The sequence below is a fragment of the Ruditapes philippinarum genome, unplaced genomic scaffold (assembly GCF_026571515.1).
Source record: "Ruditapes philippinarum isolate M1 unplaced genomic scaffold, ASM2657151v2 ctg168_1_1_1_1, whole genome shotgun sequence".
NCBI lineage: Eukaryota > Metazoa > Mollusca > Bivalvia > Venerida > Veneridae > Ruditapes > Ruditapes philippinarum.
Window position 1 is genome coordinate 20,190 of NW_026854841.1, and position 24,014 is coordinate 44,203.

At 31.9% G+C, this 24,014-nt stretch overlaps 1 protein-coding gene across 4 annotated transcripts in view; it reads left to right on the forward strand.

Annotated features, from left to right (window-relative positions):
• The window catches only part of LOC132741250 (uncharacterized), a 38,376-nt gene extending 14,696 nt beyond the window's left edge, over positions 1 to 23,680 (forward strand). Inside the window, exons 1-3 of one of the 4 annotated variants that reach the window (XM_060729379.1) lie at positions 13,889 to 14,052; positions 16,988 to 17,191; positions 22,081 to 23,680. In XM_060729379.1, coding sequence (XP_060585362.1) covers positions 17,038 to 17,191; positions 22,081 to 23,180 — 1,254 coding nt within the window. In that variant the 5' untranslated portion in view covers positions 13,889 to 14,052; positions 16,988 to 17,037 and the 3' untranslated portion in view covers positions 23,181 to 23,680. Of the gene's footprint in view, positions 1 to 13,888; positions 14,053 to 14,945; positions 15,258 to 16,987; positions 17,192 to 22,080 lie in introns of those variants that run through there. The other 3 variants (XM_060729378.1, XM_060729377.1, XM_060729375.1) reach the window with 3 other exon arrangements.
• Positions 23,681 to 24,014: the final 334 nt, after the last annotated feature.

Sequence of the window (24,014 nt, forward strand, 5' to 3'; positions counted from 1 at the left end):
CAGTGATTTACTTAATAAAACATCTTAATAACAAGCTTTGTACTTTTTCGAACAGTTTTATGTATTCATATAGGTAACCATTATTATACTCAATGAAAGACCCTTGTGACAACTTTTTTGAATAGTCGAGCATCGCTGTCCTCCGACAGTTCTTGTTAAATCTTCTAATGGACATGTTAACTGTTCAAACTAGGACATACCTAGAGTGAAATTGATATTACTCTAACAATTAACAAGTTTGTTTGCTTAACATCAGAAGAGAAATGAAGATCTGATGGAACTGAAATTGTTCATCATTTTATACTATAAAGTGGTCACATGGGACAAATTATTCAAAGGTCACCACTCCTTATGTTTGACTTCGAACAGAGGTTCTAAGTATTAAAAAGAAATAGGGATAGAAAATAGAAAAAAAGAATGGGGGGGGGGAGAAATTGTGCAAACAGAGGACAAGCTTGTGTCAATTCTGTAATCTTGAGTAAATTAGTTCATCAATAGTAATCAGTCTGGCTGAGACAATCATTTTATTTTACTGTCAGGTTTCATGACAAAACACATTATCTAGCTAACTTAAGTCCTCTCAGTTTTCTCTCATTTTCAATATTTCACTACTTACATTTCTTATATCTTGGACAGCCTATATATCAGATATTTTGTTAAAGAGTATAAAATAATGTAATCTTGTTATCTGATTTCAGAATGTCATAAACAACACGACATGCAATATGCCTTTTCTGTACTCCATAATTCTCTATTTTTTACTTTGATTTCTGAATTCTCTAAAATTTTCAGACATATTCATATTTATATGCACAGACATGGCAAAGACTGAATGGCAGTCATAGAATATTATCAACTTGCTGAATAGACTTTGAAGATTTAGTGAAGCTTAAATTTATTTTCATTTAATGTCATTGTGTTTATGTTTCTTCTAGTTTTCTATCTAAATCTAAACAGACAGTTATTCAAATGAAAGAGTCATGCAGTTTTATTTTAATTATTTGTTACATGATAATGATACCAATCAATTGTGAAGTAATGTTTAATTATTGCAATAAATATAAAAGAATATGTTGAAGCTGTGTATCAATAAAAGTAATTAACATTTGACAGAATTTGATATGAACTTTTTTATGAACCAGTGTCTAGGTCTTCATTTACTTCATCCATACATCACTGAAACTTGAAGTAATCAGCCTTAAAACCACCACTAGTATTAAACCAAGTTAATTACTTCAACAAATTTTGTTTATATATGAGGTGGCAACAATAACAACTAAAGTCTAGGTCACAAATAAGAAAATGCCGCCGGGCGGCGTCTGTTCCTCCAAAAAATCGCAATATCGGCCGGCGTCCGTCCGGCGGCAGTGACTATCGGACGGCAGCAGCTGAAAATTTTGCTCATCGGACGGGAGCCTTCGAGTTTTAAGTAATACTTAAAAGCTAACGGCGGCCGGACGATAATTTTTGGGGTCACTGAGTATAAATATCATCGAGCGGACATAGCTTGGGCGGCGACTGGTGGATGATTTTTTGATCGGGCGATTTTTTGTTCTACTAAAATAGCGTCCGATTTAAAAGGCGTCCGGGCAGACATAAGCTGGGCCCTGCCCGGTGCCTGAATAGAGACAAGTAGGCAAACGATTATCGTCCCGTACCCAGACCATTTATGTACAGGCACCGGGCGGTCATCGTTTTGTCATCCGGCGACCGGGCTGCTTGTGTTTGTTGTAATTTCAGCTTGAAGAAGTTGTAATTGCCTCAAAAATATATTTGTGAATTTCTTTTGAATACTAGTAAACATGATTTTTTTCTTCAATGTCCATGCGAATGTCTGATTGATTTTCGCTTTCTACGGCCTCGATACTGGCCGTTGGTGACTTGTTGTCAACAACACGGACCAACTCCTTGGCCTTCCCCTTGGCTTTGGCAGCTGACTTCTTTGCTGGCATAATTACAACTGGCTGATTTATCTAGGATGTCATTAAATGTAAAGTCATTGTCGCTCGGCGCCTGCGCGGCAACCGTCCAATTCACTTTTAAATCGCACAGGCGCCGTACGGACATCGGGCGGCGAACGTCTGATCCGTTCAATTCTTTCTGTAAAATCCACTCGGCAAAAACTCGCCCGACGACTGTTTCATTCATGACCACGCAAGGTTTCAGATTTAAAATCGCCCGGCGTTCACGATATCAAAAAATCTGCCGATTTTATAAAAATGGTTTAATCGGACGGGGCCCATTTTATTTGTGACCTAGGCATTAGTTAATCCTTATTGCAAGTGAACAAAACTTAGTTGTCAGTGTTTCATTTAAAAAAGTTTTTAGATGAAAGGCCTGGCAGTTCAATCACTTCCTGGTATGATTGATCAGTTTTTCCCTTTTCTTATTTTCCTATAAAAAGCAATAGGATTATCAAGAGGCTGTCCTGTCAAAGTGAACATCTGTTCTTTACAAAATAGATACTTCAATTAGGAATAATCTAGTAAAAGCCTCTAGATGGAATAAACCTCTTAGGATTTCACATATGTAGGAGCTATTACTAAATGTGACATGATCAAATAATACACAGATTACAAGGTTATGGATTGGTCACAACAAATACATTTTGTCCAAATGTTTATTGCTTTAACCAAATGTAGCCATATTGGAAAAGAAAGTCTCTGATAATTTAAGAATTGGAATAAAAGAGTCAGTGTTATGACAGATTTCTTTAGTTCACTTCTCAGTTAATCATCAAGTTTTCATTCAGAATCCTGAAATCATAATGCTCTGTGGCAGTAGTGTATCAGCTATTGATTTTATAAGATGAACATACAGAATCAAAATTCTGAAACATTTAGTAGCTTGATGGAAAAAGAGACAATTACAGATTTCTCGAGACATTTTTAAGTTGACATGGCAACGTTCTCATCAATATAACTTGGATTAACATATATTATTGTACATTATGTTGTTTCATGTTTGTTATACATAATTATGTAGTCATTCAGGATAGGCAATAGATCATGGAACATGAAGGAACTCATTTGTAATTACATTTGTATTTATGGAATAATCATTAAACAAAGCTTACAAAAGTAAACTTTGTATTACTGAATTAGCTATTGATGTACATGAATGCCCATAATGAGTTTCCTTTTAAAGTCTGCCATTCATTTAATTAGTCTCTTAAATTAGCAAAATCTGCTCCCTTTAATAATTTGCATGATTCATATAGCAGAATTGAATTAAATACATATTACTATTACCTTTAGAGTAATTATTAGTGTAAATAATTAAACAAAATTTTATTCATAATCTTCAAATATTACATATTAAATTACATTTGAATGAATTTTATAGATTAGGCAGGAAGCTTAAAGTATAATTACGTGTTATTTAACCCTCATTTTGACGTATATATACATAATGATCATCCTTTCAGTTTGAATCTTGAAGTGATTTTGTTTTTGAAACTTTTAATCCAAAGCCAGACAAAGCACATTATGGCCTATGTCATAGGCAATACCTACATCAGAGTAACAGATATTTAAAACATGTGGAAATAAAAACAATTTAAATAGGACACAATTTTCGATAGATTAAGGACTCAATAATTCACCCCCTTCCTCAACCTTCCTTCCCCTTCCCCCACCCCCCCCCCCCCCAAAAAAAAAAACAAAAAACACACACACACAAAAAAAAACAACAACAACAAAAATAACACACACACACCAAAAAAAGTTGTTTTATATGGTGCTTAGTCATTATCTCTGTAATTTGGATGTAAAGTTCTGATAAAGGAACATATAAATACTGATTATAACATTTTATTGGCCAATTATATTGATAGTTCATTGATTGGTTACACCACAGACAATAATGTTTGTGATTTATAGTGGTACTATATTGTTACAGATGCCTTTTGTTTTACATTGAAATTATTTAGGAAATAGATATCAATTCTGAGTGCATTGTTGTAGAATAATGCACGGTTTGAGTTCAAATGCGTAGTAATATAATCACGAAGGCTGATAGGCCTGAGTGATTAATTACAAAGCATTTGAACGAAAAACGTGCATTATTATACAATAAATGCACGAAGAATTGATATCTATTTCCATTCTATACACGTCAAGAAAAAATATAATTATTATTTATACGTTGGAGCTTTATGTTTGGTGGTTGAATTTGTTTTCGCCTCAGAGTTTCCAATAGAAACGTTCTTTAAAGGCCGTTCCAGTGGGTTGAAAAAAAACTGTCGTTAAATCTACCGTGGGTAGAAACATTTTGAAAATAACGAATTTTGAAAACGTTGATACAACTCTGTTTGTTTATTTATTTCAGTTTTATAATTTTCCAAGCGAAATACAAATTATTAAAAGTGAAATAAATGTAAAACTAAACTTGTTTGCAACATTAAAATAGCGTACTTGATTTGATTGGTTTTGCACGTGCTGTTTGGCGCTACATTGTGATTCATGTAAACAACACTTTAAAACGTCTGTACAGCGTTAACGACTGAATTAAAGATATTGGTGTTCGGATTAATTTTCTTAGTTAGACCATTTTCTTTCATTCTAGATAGTTTTCACAACAAAATTCGACAAAAATTGTTTTAATTTATCAGATTTTTTAAACAAAATGGTGCCTTCAATGTGAAAATACACAGGGAGATAATAAGAACGGCGAGTGCATTGTTGTAGAATAATGCACGCTTCCGGCCTTCTTTGTCTATATAGAAAAAAATCCGATAGTGTTAGAATGTTGTTTTTCACTATCTTTATGTCAGTCTTTTAATAGATAAACCATAAAAAAAATTCTAGGCCAAAAGTCAAAGGCTCAGCTAAAAACGTTTGGTATCTGTTTTGGGCATCATTAGGGGAAGGGGGACTACCTGGTTGCCTTTTATAGAATATATTCTGGGGATCCATTTAGGGATCATATATTTTCCAAGAGGAGGGCAGTCTTTAAAGGGCAAAAAAGTTACATATTGCTTTACATAATTATAGTCAAAATATAGTGAATGTTTACTGTTTTTGTGTTATATTATTATAAACTGGAAGAACATACCAGCTTTTTTAAATTTCTTGCTAATTTTCTTAAATTTATAATAAATTAAATGCTATTGTCTTATAACTGAGTTTCCTTTATCTATGTCAAAAAGTAGGAGGGGGTGTTTATTTGTTTGTTTGTTTGATTTTACGCCTTTTCCCAACAGTATTTCAGTCATATAGGCGGATAGTTTCCTAACCATCGTTCCTAGAGAGTTACACAAGTACTAGACTACCTTCCTCCGCGCTAAACCATTAAAGCATCTCCCGGGGATCGAATCCACGCCAAAAAGGTAACTGGATTAGAAGTCATCAACTATAACCCCTCGACCACGGAGGCGGTTGTAGGGTGTTTATTAAAGAATACATGGTGTTGATCATTTATAGACACTTTAAAAATGTTTCACAGCTGTGGTAAATAAAATATGTGTAAAAATAGAAATTGTTTTGCTATATTTAACACATTTGAATTCTTTAAGCAATGGTTACCCATGAATAATTTAGCATATCACCTATAAAATTTATACCACTAGTTTTTAGTATACATATATATCCAAGTTTTTACATATCACTGAATATATTTGAATCATTATTAATATTTTAAAGTGAAACTCTGATTGTCTATTTGACTTAAAAAGATGTACTTTTCTTCAGGGGCCCAAAATATTAAAAAATTTGTCACAGCTAATAAAAATTTCTTACTGACGCCCTGTACTCTCCCCAACCCAAAATAGTAATATTTTAAAATATAAGGAAAATTTTAAATTTTAATTGCAAAAAAAATTTAAAGGAGCAAAAATTTTTTTAACTTATTTGTTTTTAAATTTTAAGTTTATTATATTTTTAGGAAGAAAATCTTTGTAAAATTTTTTGGGTTTTTTATAATTTTTAATTTTGTAAGTTACTATGACAACAATAGCTAAATAATGTAACATATTATGACATGTTTTGGCTAATAACAAATATTTGGATGATTTATACAATTTTCTTTTTCTATTTGGTTGAGTGCTAGTTTAAACATTTAGTACAGAATGTCACAATTATAGTTATTTTTTACCCAAAAAAATTAAAACATTTTAAGTGTTATAATGAGCTTCTAACACTTTCTGGAATTGATAGCTTTGAAAGTTTTCCAGTTAAAGAAAAAATGGCCATCATGTAAGTCAAACATTAATATATAGATTACACAATTAAATTAATAAAAGCACTCATATTGCAGCTGTTCAACCAATTTGTAAAGGTTAATGTTTACTATTAAGCATTTACAAAATTAAATTGGTGCAACCAATTTAATGCATTAATGTACTAACCAGTTTAGTGTTTGAAATTATTTAAAAAAAAACTATTTACTAGCCTGATAAAATTTAGCTGTTTTACCAAAGTTAATGTGCTATAATTTATTTAAAATACTGCTATTCTATTGATTAAAAAATCATTTCAAGCACTAAAATTTAGTAAATGTTTACTATAATGAACGCTAAATATACATGTAATTTAACAGTACACTAAGAAACATTATGCTGCAGCATTGAAGTGGTATCAGGAGTAGACACGTTGTGATTGCATAGGATACTGACTGATGGCATGCACTTTTAACATGCTCAATCAAAGCAAGTTCCCTTATAATGCTGTTACTTTTGACACAAGTTAAGTTAGATCCCAGTAAGGATGCCCTTAGAGATGCAATTTTATCATCTCCTAGCACAAATCACACTAAGGTTGCAGCATGAATGCTTTGGTTGTCTGTGGTTTATTGGTGTAAAAGTTCTGTGTGAAGGCAGTTGAAGTCTTGAAAGCACTGTGGATAAGCTGTGAGGCCAACTAAAACTCTGTAGAAACAGAATATAGCATCCATAGCAAAGCCTTGGTCACAGTGATGACGCCATGAAATCTCCCTCTTTAAGTCATCTCAAATCTCTGGAAATTTAAACTACACCATACAAACATGTGACAGGTGCTTGATGAACATTGTTATCTGTAATTAAACTATTGATTACTGCAAATGTTATTTGACAAAAATCTAAAAACAACATGTACCTGAAACTTGTTAATATGAAGACAATTTCTTTGAAAATGGGACAACAAATGGATAATGATTTTTAAAACACTTTTTGAAAATAAAACACTTATTGAAAAACATGTCTGGTTTTACTCTGCCTTTAATGTGCTGGCATTATGTGTATAAATCCTCACCTTTGTTACAAAAAAAAGAAAGTTGGGGAAAATAGAATAGAAATGAACGATTTAAGACTCAATGAATTGAAAGATTTAAGGTAAACAAAACAGAACTTGTTATTCTTATTATTATGGCTGCTTTAAATATTATGATTTAATCTTTGAATTGTCAAAAACTTTGTCAATATGAAGGTCCAATAATTTACATACTAAATGTTTAATGGTCCTGTTTCTTTCTATCAAGACATTAATTAACATAACAAGGGATAATGTTCCATTTTGACGGGACTGTACCTTGTAAATTTAATGAATTTTTTCTCCTTGTGCTAGGGGTTTTTCTACATTTTACCATTTCTTTTTACCCTTTATAGAATAATTACACTCCCTTATATATGGAAATAAAAATTCAAAATTAAAATAACATTTTTCTGCAAATTGATTTTTTATAGGGTGCCCATTGACGGGTCAAACTTTTTCAATTAGAAAAAGCAATGTGAATTTTTGACTTCTCTTTAAAATACGGGTCACCGGGGGCGGGGTGAACTGATCTAACATATTAAAGTATTCTTAGAGAAAAACCTAAAAATTTTTTTTCAAAATTTGGGAATTTTGGGAAAATTTCTTTTTTTTTAATTTCCCATTATGAAAGGGAGTGAAGTGTTTCTTTTCCCTTTTTCCAAAAGTCGTGTTATATTTTTTTAAGCTTTTTTAAATTTTCCCAAATGAGATCTTTATATCAAAATGTGTCTTAATTTGGTGGCTGTGAAAGACTCAGTTTAAAGCCAATGTTAAGTTCCTGATATCACCATTCTATGACAATTAGGCTTCTATCATACAATCATTACCCTTGTGTTTATTACACCTGATTTGTTCATGATGTAGATCAAAATAGAATAGAGTTTCAAGCAGTATATATAAAGAAGACTGCTCTTCAGATTCTAGCCCCAACCCAGACCCCCTGTAACTAATCACAGAGTAATACCAACTGTATTTCGTTTTAAGCTATAATTGATTAACAGTTGAAATATTTGAGTATGTAACAGTTAACATTTAAATATTTCTTACTGAAATGACTTCATTGAATAATAAAATCATGTTTAAATGATACAAAAGGAGCTTTAATTTACTAAGTATTAACTATTGACTATTGTATTGTCATATTGTATTATGTTCCACTGAACATTATTTAGCCAATGTTTTCTGTTTTCCATGTCAAATACATTTCCAAGAAAACACTTGGCCTAGCACTTGCTGATTGGATTGATCAATCTACACGTATAAAAAGCAATCATTGTCTGTTGAGGGACTTTCAAGAGGTTGTCCTGTCAGAGTAAATAGTCCCTCTTTATAAAGTTGATACTTCAATTAGGTATAATCTTGTAAAAGCCTTTACAATTTCTGATGGAATAAACCTCTTAGGATTCTAGATATGTTTCAACTATTACTAAATATGACATGATCAAATAAAACACAGCTTATACAAGGTTAAAGACAGGTCACAACAGTTTCTTTCTCTTCAAGTGTTTTATTGATTTTGCCTAAAGTTGTCCATATTGGAAAAGAAAGTCTTAGATAATTTAATAGCATGGGGAAAAAAGAGACAGATATAAGTCAATTGCCAGGAGATCTTCTCTCTGGTCAAATGTTCATTCTTAAAATCTGGCTATTGTGATTGTGTTGTAGGTCAGGGAGAAATAAATGTGTTTAGTTGAATGTAATACATGTACTTTAGAATCCCAAGTCATTATAACACGTGAATCAATGATATCAATTATGAATGACAATGATCATTAACATGAGCCGCAGAAATTGAAAAGTCATGTGATCAACTGTGAAATAGCTCAAGTTTAATGTAGTGATACCTTGACAAGCCATTGTTAATTTAAGAAATTTATGTATGAAAACACAATAATTTCACTTGTCTGGTCTGGCTGCTCAGCCTCGCTCTATAGTCAAACTATTTTTACTGCTAGTGCTTCCAAGTGATAGTGCTATAATGAGGAAATTATCAAAATAATTATTTTCAGACATTTTGTGCAAGTCTAAGTTGATTATTACAAATACAACCTTTGACAACTGCATCAGGGAATTGATTCTGATTCTTTGGGTGTAATCTTTTAATGATTTGCTTGTAAGCCAGTGATGGCAAGTTGGAATCTCAATATAGAGGGGGATTTTTTTACTGCATTTGCAATCTTTTTTGTGTCGCCTCTACGGAGTAGTGGTGAAATATAGGGATCACTTCTCTCTGCGTCTGTCGGCGTCCGAGCGCACGAGAGGGTATAAAAATTATGTTGGTACTGAATACCCAACAACTATATTACTCAGCTCCGTATGTATGGCTTTGATTGTTGGGTACTTTTTTAACTGAAAAGGGGAGCTATCCTACTCCGCCCCGGCGTCGGCGGTCGGCGTCACCTTGGTTAAGTTTTTCGTACCAGAAGTATTACAAGTATTTTCACCATACTTGTTCACCATCATAACCTCCATCTACAGACAAGAGTACATAACTCTGTCAAGGTTTTTGACAGAATTATGGCCCTTTTTTGACTTAGAAAGTGTATTGAGCTTGGTTAAGTTTTTTGTACCACCTCACTTTATTTCAAAACCATTGGAGGTATTGCTTTGAAACTGACCATACTTGTTTACCATCACGACCTTCATCAACAGACAAGAGGACATAACTCTGTCAAGGTTTTTGACAGAATTATGCCCCTTTTTGAATTAGAAAATACATTGAATATGGGTAAAATCCACTTATTGCCTTAACCCTTTGAGATATTGCTTTGAAACTTTTAATGCTATTTCACATCATTACCCCCATCTGTACGCAAGAGAAGGTAACTCTGTCAATGATTTGTTTTAAAAATTAAGGCCTTTTATCGACTTAGAATCTTGGTTAAGTTTTTAGTACCAGTCCACTTTTTGACTGAACTGTTTGAGATATTAATTTGAAAGTTGGAATACTTGTTTACAATCATGATTCCCAAACATGTCCAGGAGAAGGTAATTCTGTCAAAGATTTTATTTGAATTATGGCCCTTAACTGTCAATGTTTTGTATTATAGGCAAGCACTAAAAAACTTAAAAAATCTAAAAAAATTCATTCCTATCCACTTGTTCACTTTACCATAAATTATGTCATAATAAAATAATTCTTCACTAAATATCTTAATGCTCATGGCCATTGTTCACTTTAAAAATACAGAGATTCTTGTATTGCCTTTTACTGCAAAAACTTTTTTTATTGGCAAGCAATAAAAAAGTTGAGCGCGCTGTCTTACGGACAGCTCTTGTTTACACAGTAAAATACCCAAGAAGAATACAAATCTAAGAACGTCCGTTTGTCTGTCTGTCCGCACTCACAGGACAGTTATTATTTGGCTAGAGGGACAATAGGTAACTGTTCTTTCTCTTTGATGTCATTCATTCCGTAATGCTTTTATGTGGCTATTTTCTTTTGTGTGGCTAAAAAGAACAATAAAGAGAACAATAGAGTAGCCACATTATTACTCACCTGTTAGAACGTCCGTCTGTCCGTCCATCACAAAACTTGTCCGGACTACTCCTCATAAACTACTGGTGCAATTTCATCCAAACTTTACAGGAATAATCAGTACCAAGTCTAGTTGTGCATATTGTCAGCATTTTCTGGTTCAATGATTTTTGTCAGAGTTATGGCCCTTTAATAATTTTTATTTTTAAAGTTTGTCTGGACTACTTATCTTATACCACTAATGCAATTTCAATGAAACTTTACAGGATTGATCTGTAGCTCAAGTCCTTGTGCATATTGCACAGGTTTTCCGGTTGAATGATTTTTGTCAGAGTTATGGCCCTTTAATAATTTTTATTTTTAAAGTTTGTCCGGACTACTTATCTTATACCACTAATGCAATTTCAATGAAACTTTACAGGATTGATCTGTAGCTCAAGTCCTTGCGCATATTGCACAGGTTTTCCGGTTGAATGATTTTTGGCCGAGTTATGGCCCTTTGATAAAAAGGTGTTTTTTTCTGTGTGTTGCCAGATACACAAAAGCTTGTCCGGACTACTCCTCATAAACTACTGGTGCAATTTCATCCAAACTTTACAGGAATGATCAGTACCAAGTCTAGTTGTGCATATTGTCAACATTTTTCGGTTCAATGATTTTTGTCAGAGCTAGGCCCTTTAACAATTTTTATTTTTAAAGTTTGTCCAGACTTCTTCTCTTATACCACTAATGCAATTTCAATGAAACTTTACAGGAATGATCAGTACCAAGTCTTGTTGTGCACTGTCCGTCTGTCTGTCCGTCTGTCACAAAACTTGTCCCAACATGAAATTGGCCATCATTAGGCAACACATGTGATCACTGATCGCTCTCTATGTTAAGATTAAATTTGAAATGTTCATAAGACAACCGGGGGGGGGGGGGGGGGGGGGGCGGAATCATCATGTATGCAGAAGGTATAATCATGTAAAAGTTATTTTAGAATGTTTTAAAACTGAAATGATCTTGTTTGTTGTGATGTTTAAGAATGCTGACAGGTAAATGATTGCTGGAGGTGTTCAGTATTTCCCTGTGCGGGTGTCTGTTTCATTTTACCAGCTTGTGCAGAATATTTTCCATAACTTATTTCAGTTACCTCATAATGAGCCAGCTGTTCCTACAGTGTTTTTGTTGGAAATGTTTGGCAAAGAAAACCTGTTAAATAGGTTTTTGTAATTTCTCAAATGTTATATATGTGATTTGTTAATAGATTTGCTGACAGTGATAGTTTTGTGCACTTTTTGGTATTTATAGAGATCTTTTGATGTTGTTTCTTTTATCAATATATTAATATATTTATCGTGTTTTGAAGTAACTGGTTTAAATTGACAAAAAAAAAAACAACAACAACAAAAAACAGTCTGTCAATAATTTGGTAAATAATAAAGAGTTCAAAACCTTCTAGCTTATTGAGACATTTTAAGAAATCTCACAAAGAATTATCAGATATATTATAAGAAAAGAAAGTTTGTTTTGTGAAAATTCAGCAACCAGGAAACCCTAATACATTGTACTAACTGCGAAACCATTATAATTAAAAAAATAAAATAAAATAGCATACCTGACTGGCTAAGAAATTCAGGTACAAAATAAAGAGAGCTCACTTAACCAGGAAAAATTTCCTGGACAGAAGATTGACAATTCATCATACAATTAACAGCCCATTGCTCTGTCATTGCGCCAAATTAAATACAACATTTTGTTCTGACATATATGGGCATTTTCATGAAAACAAATTTACAACATGGTACATTAAAATTTATAAAATGACAAATTCAACTGTAAAAAATGATAATTTTTGCAACTTGCACAGAACTGTTTATGTATTTTTTTTAGTAACAAAAGTGTCCGCTTGTCTGAATTATATAATTTGAAATTAAATTATGACAGTTTTATGATTAATTTAGTCACAGTCAGTTAATTATTTGGAGTTTTTTTGACAATCATGAACAGTGTGAGGTTTTTTTTCACAATGTGATTTTAGCTCATCTACATGTATATACTATAAAATTATGCTCTCTTAGTCATACAGGAGTCAACCATGTTTGTTGAGGGATTATACAATACTAAACTTTACTCCTTATCAGATCTTGAAAACTTCACTTCCATACCAGAGGTCATTATAAAGTAATAGAATTGGTCATCTAGAAAAAAATCTGATATAATCAGGTCACGAATTTACCTGACTAGATTTATTGTCTCTGTTTTGTTTGAATTCAGTATAAGGTCACTACACAAGTTGTTGAATCAATTGGAAATGTTACAACCCCCAAAGCTAACTTGATGATATTTGGTCAGTTAAAGTGTCCTAATTGTTACTGGCACATCATGATGCTTGATAACTTACATCATTTAAATCAAACTATTATTGTATTAACTTGGTTCTAAGCAAATAAACACAGGTAAATTTTAGTTAAAACATTCTAGTTTCTGTTTATGTTAATATATAATTGTAATATGCATTACAACTTTTACATTATTAATCTGTTTGTTTATTCATGTATTTCTATTTTTGGTTCAGTAAATTTATCATGTACCTGTTTCATAGCCTAAATATTCCCATCTGTGTTTTATTTTGATGATATGATTAATATGGTATTTTAAGATGAGAGTATGAAAATGACAAGTGTTTAACTTATAAAATCTGATGAAATATTTAGGGTTTATTTTCATCAGTACTGTAGTAAATAAGACATTATCAAACAATTAATGACACTATACTATCTTTGTTTTATTATCATGGTTACAGTTTTTGTATAATTACATGTAATTATCATGTATGATTTATCTGTCAGACATTTATGTTGGGTGTTAGTAAATAAGATATAATATATATACAATAGTTAAAGTAAGAGGAGATATTTGTATGTCTATGTTGAGCCTTCAGGCCTGGTGCAGTTGAACCTGCATACTGACTTATATCAAGGTTACAATGTCTTTCCAGTGTCTTTCTACAATTTTATATATGACAATTTGATTTCTAAATCAATAGGAAAACTGTTATATATTATAATACTGCACATTCAGGCAGATACAGTATGGGTTATATAAAATTGACTGGTTACTGATAAATGTGCATACCTCACATTCTTCAATATAGACCTTGTTTCTATACTGTACATCGTAGTGAAATTTCTTCATAGTATAGCATAGGTTAAGATAGATGAGGCCTTATGCAATTTTACCAATTATTTCAAGGTTTAAGCAAAGATTGTAGGTGTTTATATCAATATTTGAGTGTGGATAAATAGGACAATATTTGATTTATATCGGTTAAACGTGCAGGAACTCATATAAAAACTTTATGTAAGTATTTAAGACTTTTTTTTATCAAATTATTAAAAATATCAATTAAATTTCTTTTCACATATCTTTGAAATATTGAGGATTTAAAATTTAGAATTTTAAAAGCTTTAAAGCTTTACTGAACTAAAATTAATATGAAGATTTTTGTAAGTGGTTAATCATCTTTCACTTAAATTGCATTTGTAATTTACAGTTTTCTTTATGCATTTACATTTTTTTAATCAATTCAAAAATTGCGACCCTATAGAATGAAAGAATAAGGCCTTATAAAGAAAGAAATCATTTTATTCATTTTAAATCTGTGATGAATAACTTCATCATATTTTTGAGATTGGAGATTATGACCTTAAAGTGAATTCTAATCCCATGAGTAAAAAGAATATTTCAGAATGGCAAGTGATATAATGTATATTTCCTTGCAGGATTTATTGATATGTAAAGAAAGCCTAAAAGTTATAGCTTTATTAATATACATGTGTTGGTAGTTTTAATATGAAATTGTATGAGTGACATTGAAAACAGATTTTTTTTCTTAGACTTTTCTGGTTAGTAATAATTTGATTAATTATGAAATTGAAACATTCAAGATAAAGCTATGCTATTAAGTTTGGTATCTGATATATTAAATTGACATGCAGTACAAATATAAACATGAGATGTAGCACATAAGATAATTTTGACAAAAAGTTATAAATGATTTGAGGATCATCAGAGACTAAAAAGACAGTTATAATTTTAGTGAATAAAAACAAATAAAAGAAGGGCATTTTATAATACTGCTTTTTGTAAGTGTTGATTATGAGTGTTAATTTATAATATGGTGTGGCATTGAAATAAAAAGTAAATAGGTTTTCTTGATATTTAGAACAGTTGATTTGCACCATATGTAAACATGAGTTCATTCACTATTGGAAAACTAGCTGAAGGATCATGGGAATACCCTCATTGGAAAATACTGGCAAATGACAGTGTTTTAACGCTAGCGTCAATTAGTTTTTAGTTGGAATGGAGAAATTAAGGAAATAGTCACAGCTTCTCTCCCAAGTTTCAGGGATGGCGCACTTTTGTCACAGTTTACTTTCATTACAGCGTAGCAGATTGTAAAGGTTTAAATTGAGGATTTTATTATGTCTAAAATTAGTTCTTTTATTTAGGGAAAAACAATATTAGGAAAAAGAAAAAATCAATCTTAGGATTTGTGCAAGGTATTATTTTGAATGTTATTGATCTATTTTAGTTTGTAATTTTGTTTTGAAGATTTAATTCGTTCAAGTCTTTACTGTTAGAGAGATTTCCAGGATTTGTGCTGCAGGAAAAATCCAATTTGTTTTTCTGAACACTCTATTTCTGTATGTGCTATTAGTGCACATGTCAAGTGTTAGTGGTAAACAAGTTTGTGAGCAATCAGAGTGTACTAATGTTTTTAAAAATGTACTGTGCTAGTGTTGTTAGTTGTTCATTAGTGTACCTTACTGGTGATATAAAATGTTCACTAGTGTACTGATGGTAGTGTACAGTGTTCAATAGAGGTCTGTGCTGTTAGTGTATGCTGTTCAGTGGTGTACATTGCAGGTAGTGTACAATTTTCATTAGTGTACTATGCTGGTAGTGTAGACTGTTCTTTTGTGTACCATGCTGATTATAAGTGTACACTGTTTATTAGTTAACTTTGCTGGTTGGGTACAGTGTTAATTAGTGGACTCTGGTGGTAGTGTACACTGTTTATTAGTGAATTGTGCTGGTAGCTTACACTGTTCATTAGTATACTGTGCTGGTAGTGGATGCTTTTCTTTAGTGTACTTTGCTAGCAGTGTACAGTGTTCATTAGCGTACAAATATGCTGCTAGTATACATTGTTATTTAATATACTGTGCTGGTAGTTGATGTGCTGTGCTGGTTTAGTGTTCATTAGTGTACTAAGCTGTAAGTGTACAATGTTCATTGGTGTTCTATGCAGATATGCCCCTTTCTTTTGTACAGCTTTAGTGTTTAAAGTTCATTAGATACTCTCAAATTAAGACAATTTCATTAGTAATCTTCTGGATGATATTTTTTTTTAAATGATATATTTTTTATTAAACTAAAACTATTTTAGCCCTTTTCTTAATTTTTGGTTTCAAAATTTAATTCATATTCTGTAAATTTAAAAAGCAATATTACCTTGAAAATCTAACATTAGAATTTTCTTTATTTTATAATATGTTAATTATGATAATTTATTCAACCTTTTATTCAAATCTAAATATTCAAGGCTACATCATGTATATACAGTTGCAATTACTGAAGTATTTATGCATTAAAACATTAGATGATGGATCAGGGTTGTATACTTTGTGAATATTGAAACAGGTGGTCTTCTTATCCATGTAGACATGCTTATAATTAATTATATATGCGGGCATTTATGATTTAAGGACTTGATTTGTTATAGTTAAAAAAAAAGAAAAAAAGTAGGTATTATATTTTTCTATTTGAATGTGTGTCATTGTGTATATGCAGACAATCGTTTTGACAGGTATCAGAACATTTTAGGTAACAAGTTATGTAATTACAAAATACTGATCTTTTGATAAATTGACTGAGGTTATTTCTATCTTTTTCATATCATTAAATCATCTAAAATAATACATGAACATTAGTTAATATTTCATGAATTGCAGGGGTCCAGACTCTGTGGTTCTTGTTTAAGAATGCATAATTATGTATAGGGGCTAATTTCACTTGAAATATATAGAAAATAAGTCTTATATATATATTAGTTGCTCCATTTAGGAAAATATGTGGTATTTTGAAGAATAATACATACAATTTTATTGCATCAGTTATTTAAATGCATTAATTCTGGATCAGTTTAAAAAAAGCTATTTAATAATGTTTTGAATTATGATTAAGGTTGATGATTATACAAGAAATGATGTACATTTATATGTTTTAGGACATGAAGATGGCAGGATGTATTAACAGACAGTGACACTGGTACCCATCATGGGGGCTGAGGAGAGTAAGCCGGGAACCCCTTGTTATGGGCTAATGGGTCCCTCATCCGTTGTCAGCAACATGAACAGGCAGGCTCAGCTGGCAAGATCTTGGGCCCTGCTGCATCAGTGTTCATTAGAACAATGGAAACTAGGTCATGGAGGTTTGTATATATTTATATAATTTTAATACTATATTTTTGCTTTTTGAGCTGTTGGTCCAAAAGAGTCTATTTTTCAACTATCCTTTTAAGTGGAGCTGGTAATTGTCCAACTTAAAAGCCTCAGTGTTATAGGTTATTTTTTGTAGTAAAGCTTTTATATATGGTCATTAACTTCATTGCTAACAAAGCTTTTGAGTCGAAACATAATATGTGGATGCATGTTGATGAGTCCTGCATGCAATGCCAATATTTTGGTCAAAGGTCCTTTTAATTCTATTAGTTTATTTTACTAAAATGTACAGTTTACTATGCATGACTGAGGAAAGTGGAGTGCACTGTTGTTTGCAAGTAGGGACCATCAACATATCTATTTTTATTGGCTATACCACTAAAAGTAACTTTTTGTGTGTTTTCTGGATAAATGAACTTTTACCCAGTTCAAAGGAAAAGTCCTGGGGCAATTGTCAATGAAATTAATATCTTTTGTTTGATTGTTACAATTATAAATACCTTACAGCCTCAGAATCTTGATATTGATATTTATCTACATTTAGTACATTTTGTGAATTCCTTTCCAATGCACATTTTACCAGATTTACTAGATTTTTGTTAACAAAACAAATAAAACACAGACATATATTTTACAAGTATGTCAGAATTTAAGTCAGAAGAGATGTTTTCTCCATTAAGAATCTGACTGTTTTATTGTTTTGTTTCTGCAGAATCGTTGTGTTTGTCTAACCACTCCTGTCTATGAACTTTACCTTATTGATTTGTAACGATACAGCTTGTAAGATGTTATCATTTTGACAAGCCTTATAATGGAAATAATTAAACCATGCAATGTTGTTTTGTATTAGATTATTGATAAAGATGAGGATTATTTCTTTATACATGTTATGCATGTTCAAATGTTGAATAATATCTTGATATGCATACAGAAGTTCCAGATAAAATTTTATTCTTTAACCTGCTGAAAGACTTGAAGATTCCAATTTTAAAACTGTCTATTTTCAATTTTTGGGATACCAATATTAAAATATAAAGTTAGTAAAGCTTGATGTACAAGCTGCCTTGGGTCTACTGGTGTAAGGATTTCATATGAATGAGTTTGAGCCTCAGGCATTGCTTTTTTACTACTACATGAAGCTTAGTATTGAGTTGTAAGTTTTAACAACACCACAGATTAAGTTGTTTGTCTACCACCACAGTTTAAGTTGTTTGTCTACCACCACAATTTAATTTGTTTGTCTACCACCACAGTTTAAGTTTTTTGTCTACCACCACAGTTTAAGTTGTCAGTCTACCACCACAGTTTAAGTTGTTATTCACTACGACATTTTAAGTTGTTAGTCTACTACCACAGTTAAAGTTGTTAGTCTACCACCACAGTTTAAGTTGTTAGTCTACCACAACATTTTAAGTTGTTAGTCTACTACCACAGTTAAATTTGTAAGTCTACCACAACATTTAAAGTTGTTAGTCTACCACAGCAGTTTAAGTTGTTTGACACTACCACAGTTAAATTGTTAGTCTACTACCACAGTTAAAATTGTAAGTCTACCTTAACAGTTTAAGTTGTAAGTCTACTTCAACAGTTTAAGTTGTTAGTCTACCACAACAGTTCAAGTTGTAAGTCTACCACAACAATTTTAGTTGTTAGTGTACCACCAGTTTAAGTTGTTAGTTAGTTAAGTTGTTAGTCTACCACCACAGTTTAAGTTGTTAGTCTACCACCACAGTTTAAGTTGTTAGTCTACCACCACAGTTTAAGTTGTTAGTCTACCACCTTAGTTAAGTTGTTAGTCTACCACCACAGTTTAAGTTGTTAGTCTACCACCTTAGTTAAGTTGTTAGTCTACCATCACAGTTTAAGTTGTTAGTCTCCCACCACAATTTAAGTTGTAAGTCTACCACCACATTTTAAGTTGTTAGTCTACCACTACAGTTAAAGTTGTCAGTCTACCACCATAGTTTAAGATAATGCATAACTACAACTTTTGGAGAAAAGTTCGATTTAAAGCACACTGACAAGTGGTAACACTCTCACTGGCACTGTAAGATTTCTTTTCTTGCATATCAGACTGCCGGAAATTTCATCTGGCATGGGGGGTGCCAGATGAGTCGCGTGCTGTACAATGGCGCGCTCAGGATGACGTCATTTTACCGTTATGAATGAAGTTGTAATTCATACGCTGTTGTAAGAAAGTAGTTACGGTTGTAATTATATAAATTTCCATTGAAATTAAAGATAAAGAATTTAAAATATAATGGAATATGGTAGAATATGCAAGAAAAAATATCTGACATATGTTTGCGATTTGGATCGGAATATCCGTCCCTCGGTCACCCGCCCAGTTTGCAGAGTTACCGCCCATGGGCAGGTGACCGAGGGACGGATATTCCGATCCGAACCGCAAAATATGACAGATATTATTAAGATATGTCATTGATAACTATTTCTAAATAGTTTCTAAATAGGTGTAAAACCATAACAACTGAATGTTTAATATTTATGAAGTAAATTGTTTTTAATTGTATGCTTAAATATGATATTGCAGAAGTAACACAAACTATATTTAGTTTCAAATATTGCTGAGATTTCATCCCTTTTGTCAATGTAAGCAGGAAAACTATGTAAATTATTCACTTGCTGTAAGCTCAGTAGTTCAATAGTAATACAGCCCCCATGGAATTGTGAGATTTTGCCTGAGGCACTGTGCATCATTTAATGACACCTTAGTTGAAGACATTTTGTGAAGAGTGTTACAGTAATGTCATGTGGAGCTTCTGTTCTAGACAATGCACCTTGTATATCATGTAATGCAGGAATTTACAAATAATTAAGGATTTGTACAAAAGTAACATAATTGTGCAATTTTTTGGCCAAGAAAACGCCTGAATTATATTTTTATATGTGTCTTTTTAGTATTATATGACATTAGTAGTTTGACTGATGTCTAAGGTATACCAAATATCAAAATAATAAAGTTTAAAATGCTTTATTGTACTTATTGATATTGACAAAACGCAAATGTCGTCTTCAAAATGGTAGTCTGATCATAATTCTCATAAATGATCTAAAAAGGTAAACATATTCCTGGATATATTTGTAATGCTGGTTAAAATTAATACCTTAGCAGTCATCTGGCTGTAGCTAAAACCTGAAGAATAGCAGATAATTGTTCGTACAGAATCCATTTAAACTGCACACAAGTTTCATATTTGAATATTGTTGTTGGTAAGGCAGTAAACCAAAAACGTAAAAGTAACGAATAATTGAAACAGTCAGCACTATTGGCTGTATTTATTTCTGTAATCATTAATGTATGATTTTATTACCATTATTGAACCAACTCATGCTGAGATAATGTTTAGTTTGATATATTTCTGTAGGTAAGTATGTTAGATATAATCATGCAGTAGAAAATAAATAAATCATTACATATATCCCTAGCAATAATTAATAAATATTTGAGTGGAAGTACCTGTTGTCAATTAGATATATGAGCATCAGACAAGAATAGAAGTACATGTAATTGATGTAAATAGATATATGTTTGTTTTAGCCTGATTGCGAAACAAGTTTTTGCTAATCATTTTTTAGTCTGCTTCCTGGAACCAACCAGGACTGTGTCATCATATGAAGAAACATGATTGTTACCTGATTAGGGCTCGGACCTATGATCACTGGTTTGAGAAACAGACACCTTAACCACTAGGCCACCACTCCCCTGACATTTTGTAGATAACTGTGACCAGAAAAAAGTGATTTTTCTCATGACTGATGTAATCTGAAGATGTCTTTTAGCTTTATTTGTGCTGATAATAATTGTATGTTATGGTATCAAGGTTGAAATTAACATTGTGATATAATGACACTTACCCTGAGTTATGTGGTCATATAACCAAAATATGTGTTATAACATTTATTCTGCATGCAGTTTTCGAAAAAATCAATGTTTTTTTATGATTTCCACATTTCGTAACAAACAGTTTTGGTATATTTTGTATGAGTATACATAAAACTATATATGGTTATTAAAGTCTATGTCAGGTCATTCAGTTATACAATTGTTTGGTTAATGAAGATTTTGTCTATATATACCAAAGTCTGTAGTTTGATAAAAATAGAGAGTATATATCTTGGTTTTTGGACCTGTCTTTCTCCTATTAGGTCTAGCCAGTTTTGAAACTTTTGTATAAAAGTGTTACTTTGATGTTTCTCCTAATATTCTAATGAAAAAGTTTCACTGGGTGTTATTATCTAGATTTGTAGCATGTATATTTGTTGAAATTTATTGATTTTCTTGATATAAGGAAGATTCCTAATCAAAGTAATTAATTTTGTTATAAAATTAAATTGGATTTATGCAAATCAAAAGCAATATTGAAAGGATTTATTATATATTTCCCTGATGTGAAGATAAGGTTAAGATTAACTAGAGAATTTGGAAAGCTCTGAGTCTCTGTCCCATCTGTTAGCTTTTAGTATTTCACAAACATAAAAATGTTCTCAAAATTAATGAAGTTAGCAGAAATTCAATTACCTATTTTTGCTCTCTAGATTGAAAAATTAACTCAAAAACATTAGAGGTAGAAATAACTAGGAAAAAATCCAAGAAAAGACTTCATCTACGCTTTTGTATTTTATGAAATGTTTTATAAAATTCTAGGTATATTTTTGTACATTGTGAAATGTTATATGTAATTGTAGGTTTATTTTTGTAGTTATATGTAATTGTAGGTATATTTTTGTACATTGTGAATGTTATTTGTAATTGTAGGTATATTTTTGTACATTGTGAATGTTATTTGTAATTGTAGGCATATTTTTGTGTTTTATGAAATGTTATATGTAATTGCCAGTATATTTTTGTACATTACAGAAGCGGCAGGATTCAGTGAGACAGTGATGTGTTGTAACAATGTTGTGTTCAAAGACTGTAGTCCTGCTTTCTGTACTAGTCGGCAAAGTATCATAAACATACCAAAGCCTTCAAGAATATTCCGTTTTCGACGGCGTCGGAAATTCACCAAGATGGCAGAGCATTTTGAGTACAAGGTTGTTCCAGCACAGATGTCATGTATTCAGAACTTCCAAGTGAAGAGTGTTCTTTGTTTCCAAGGAAACACAGTAATTTTACATTTGATTCGCAATATGACAACTCAGTTTGGAATTGTTGATCTGTCTCAAGACAAGTTTCTAGGTGTGTTCGGGATTCAGTTTGCCAGTTTTAACAATGAAGTTTTACGGGGCAAGATTAGTGCCGATTGTTCAGTTTGCCTTATCAAAGTTCCCCAGCTACAAGCTGGAGCCACCAATGTGTTTATATTACAGTTATATGATCTCAAGAGCAAGTCATTGCTTAGTGAGTATACACTGCCATATCTAGATACAGCGTTTGCCTTTGACCCAAGGTTTAATTGGACCCGACTTGCTGCGACAAGCTTCCTACAGGGAAGTGATAATAGCCTTAGTATTGTTAGAGTAAAAAGCTGGGAAATAGTGGCTTCTAACCCAAGACTTGATGATATGAGACCTAGTCAAAATCCTGAACTTAAGGACATTCTGTATTCAAAAGATGGTTTTCTGATCTTTGCTGTCATGGTAACAGGTGGATGTCATTGTCGGGAGAGAAAGTCGAGGCGAACAAATCCAATAGATGTTAGTATATATGTGTTCAATGCTGACACAACAGATACCATTCACTGCATACAATATCACAGATACACATGTGGTCTACATCTGTGTCCGGTCAACTATATGCCAACATTTTCACACTGTGGCAGTCGTATGGCTATCGTTTTAAATGATATGGAAGATACATTGGATCATGTACAGATTTATAAACTACCAAACACAATGAGTCTACAGAATAGGTGCCGTGTAAGGATTCTTCAACAGTTCCCACCAGATATGCTTCATCAGCTGCCATTACCCAACAGGATGATTCAGTTCTTGAGATTCCATCCTGAATATGAATAAAAACATTGTAATGTAGGATGAAAAATGCAGAGTAATGCTACAATTTCATTTTAAATGAAGAAATGATAAGCATGTTTTTGTTTTGTTAGGAGGTTTCATATTGAAAACACATTTAGTTTAGTCATTAAGCAATTCTTTTTTACTTAAGTTTGTTTTCTATGATTTTTTTACTATTAACTTTTATACCTGTTTGAAAAAGTTTATTCAGGTCTTTGATATCTTTTTTTATTCCTTTTTTTTCGTAGTAATTTTTGTTGATCAATTATTAGAACAAAATCATTGTTTTTATGAGAGATTTAAAAAGAATTTAGTCTACCCTTCTTCTGTTCATTTTGTTCTTTCCTTCCTAGAATCAAAATTAATTTGTTTAAGGTTAGTGATACGCAATTATAAGGGCACAATTTAACATGTTAAAATTGATTATTATTTTATCAATTTTTTTTTAAGAATTTATTGTTTTGCTTTAATACAGTAGATTAAAGTTGTAATGATACAAGTTTTCTGATATACCATGATATATTGTCAATGATATTCTATGGTACAAGGGGATTGGTGTACCATGATACATGGTCTATGATATAGTATACAATGATACAAGGTTCCTGGTATACCATGATGGACAATCCATGATATCCTATGGTACAATGTTTTTGATACACCCCATGATATACCATGATACAAGGTTCCTGGTATACCAATTGATACATTGTCTATGATATACTACGGTGCAAGGTTTTATGATATACTATGATACATGGTCCATGATATGCTATGATACATGGTCCATGATATACTATGATACATGGTCCATGATATACCATGATACATGGTCCA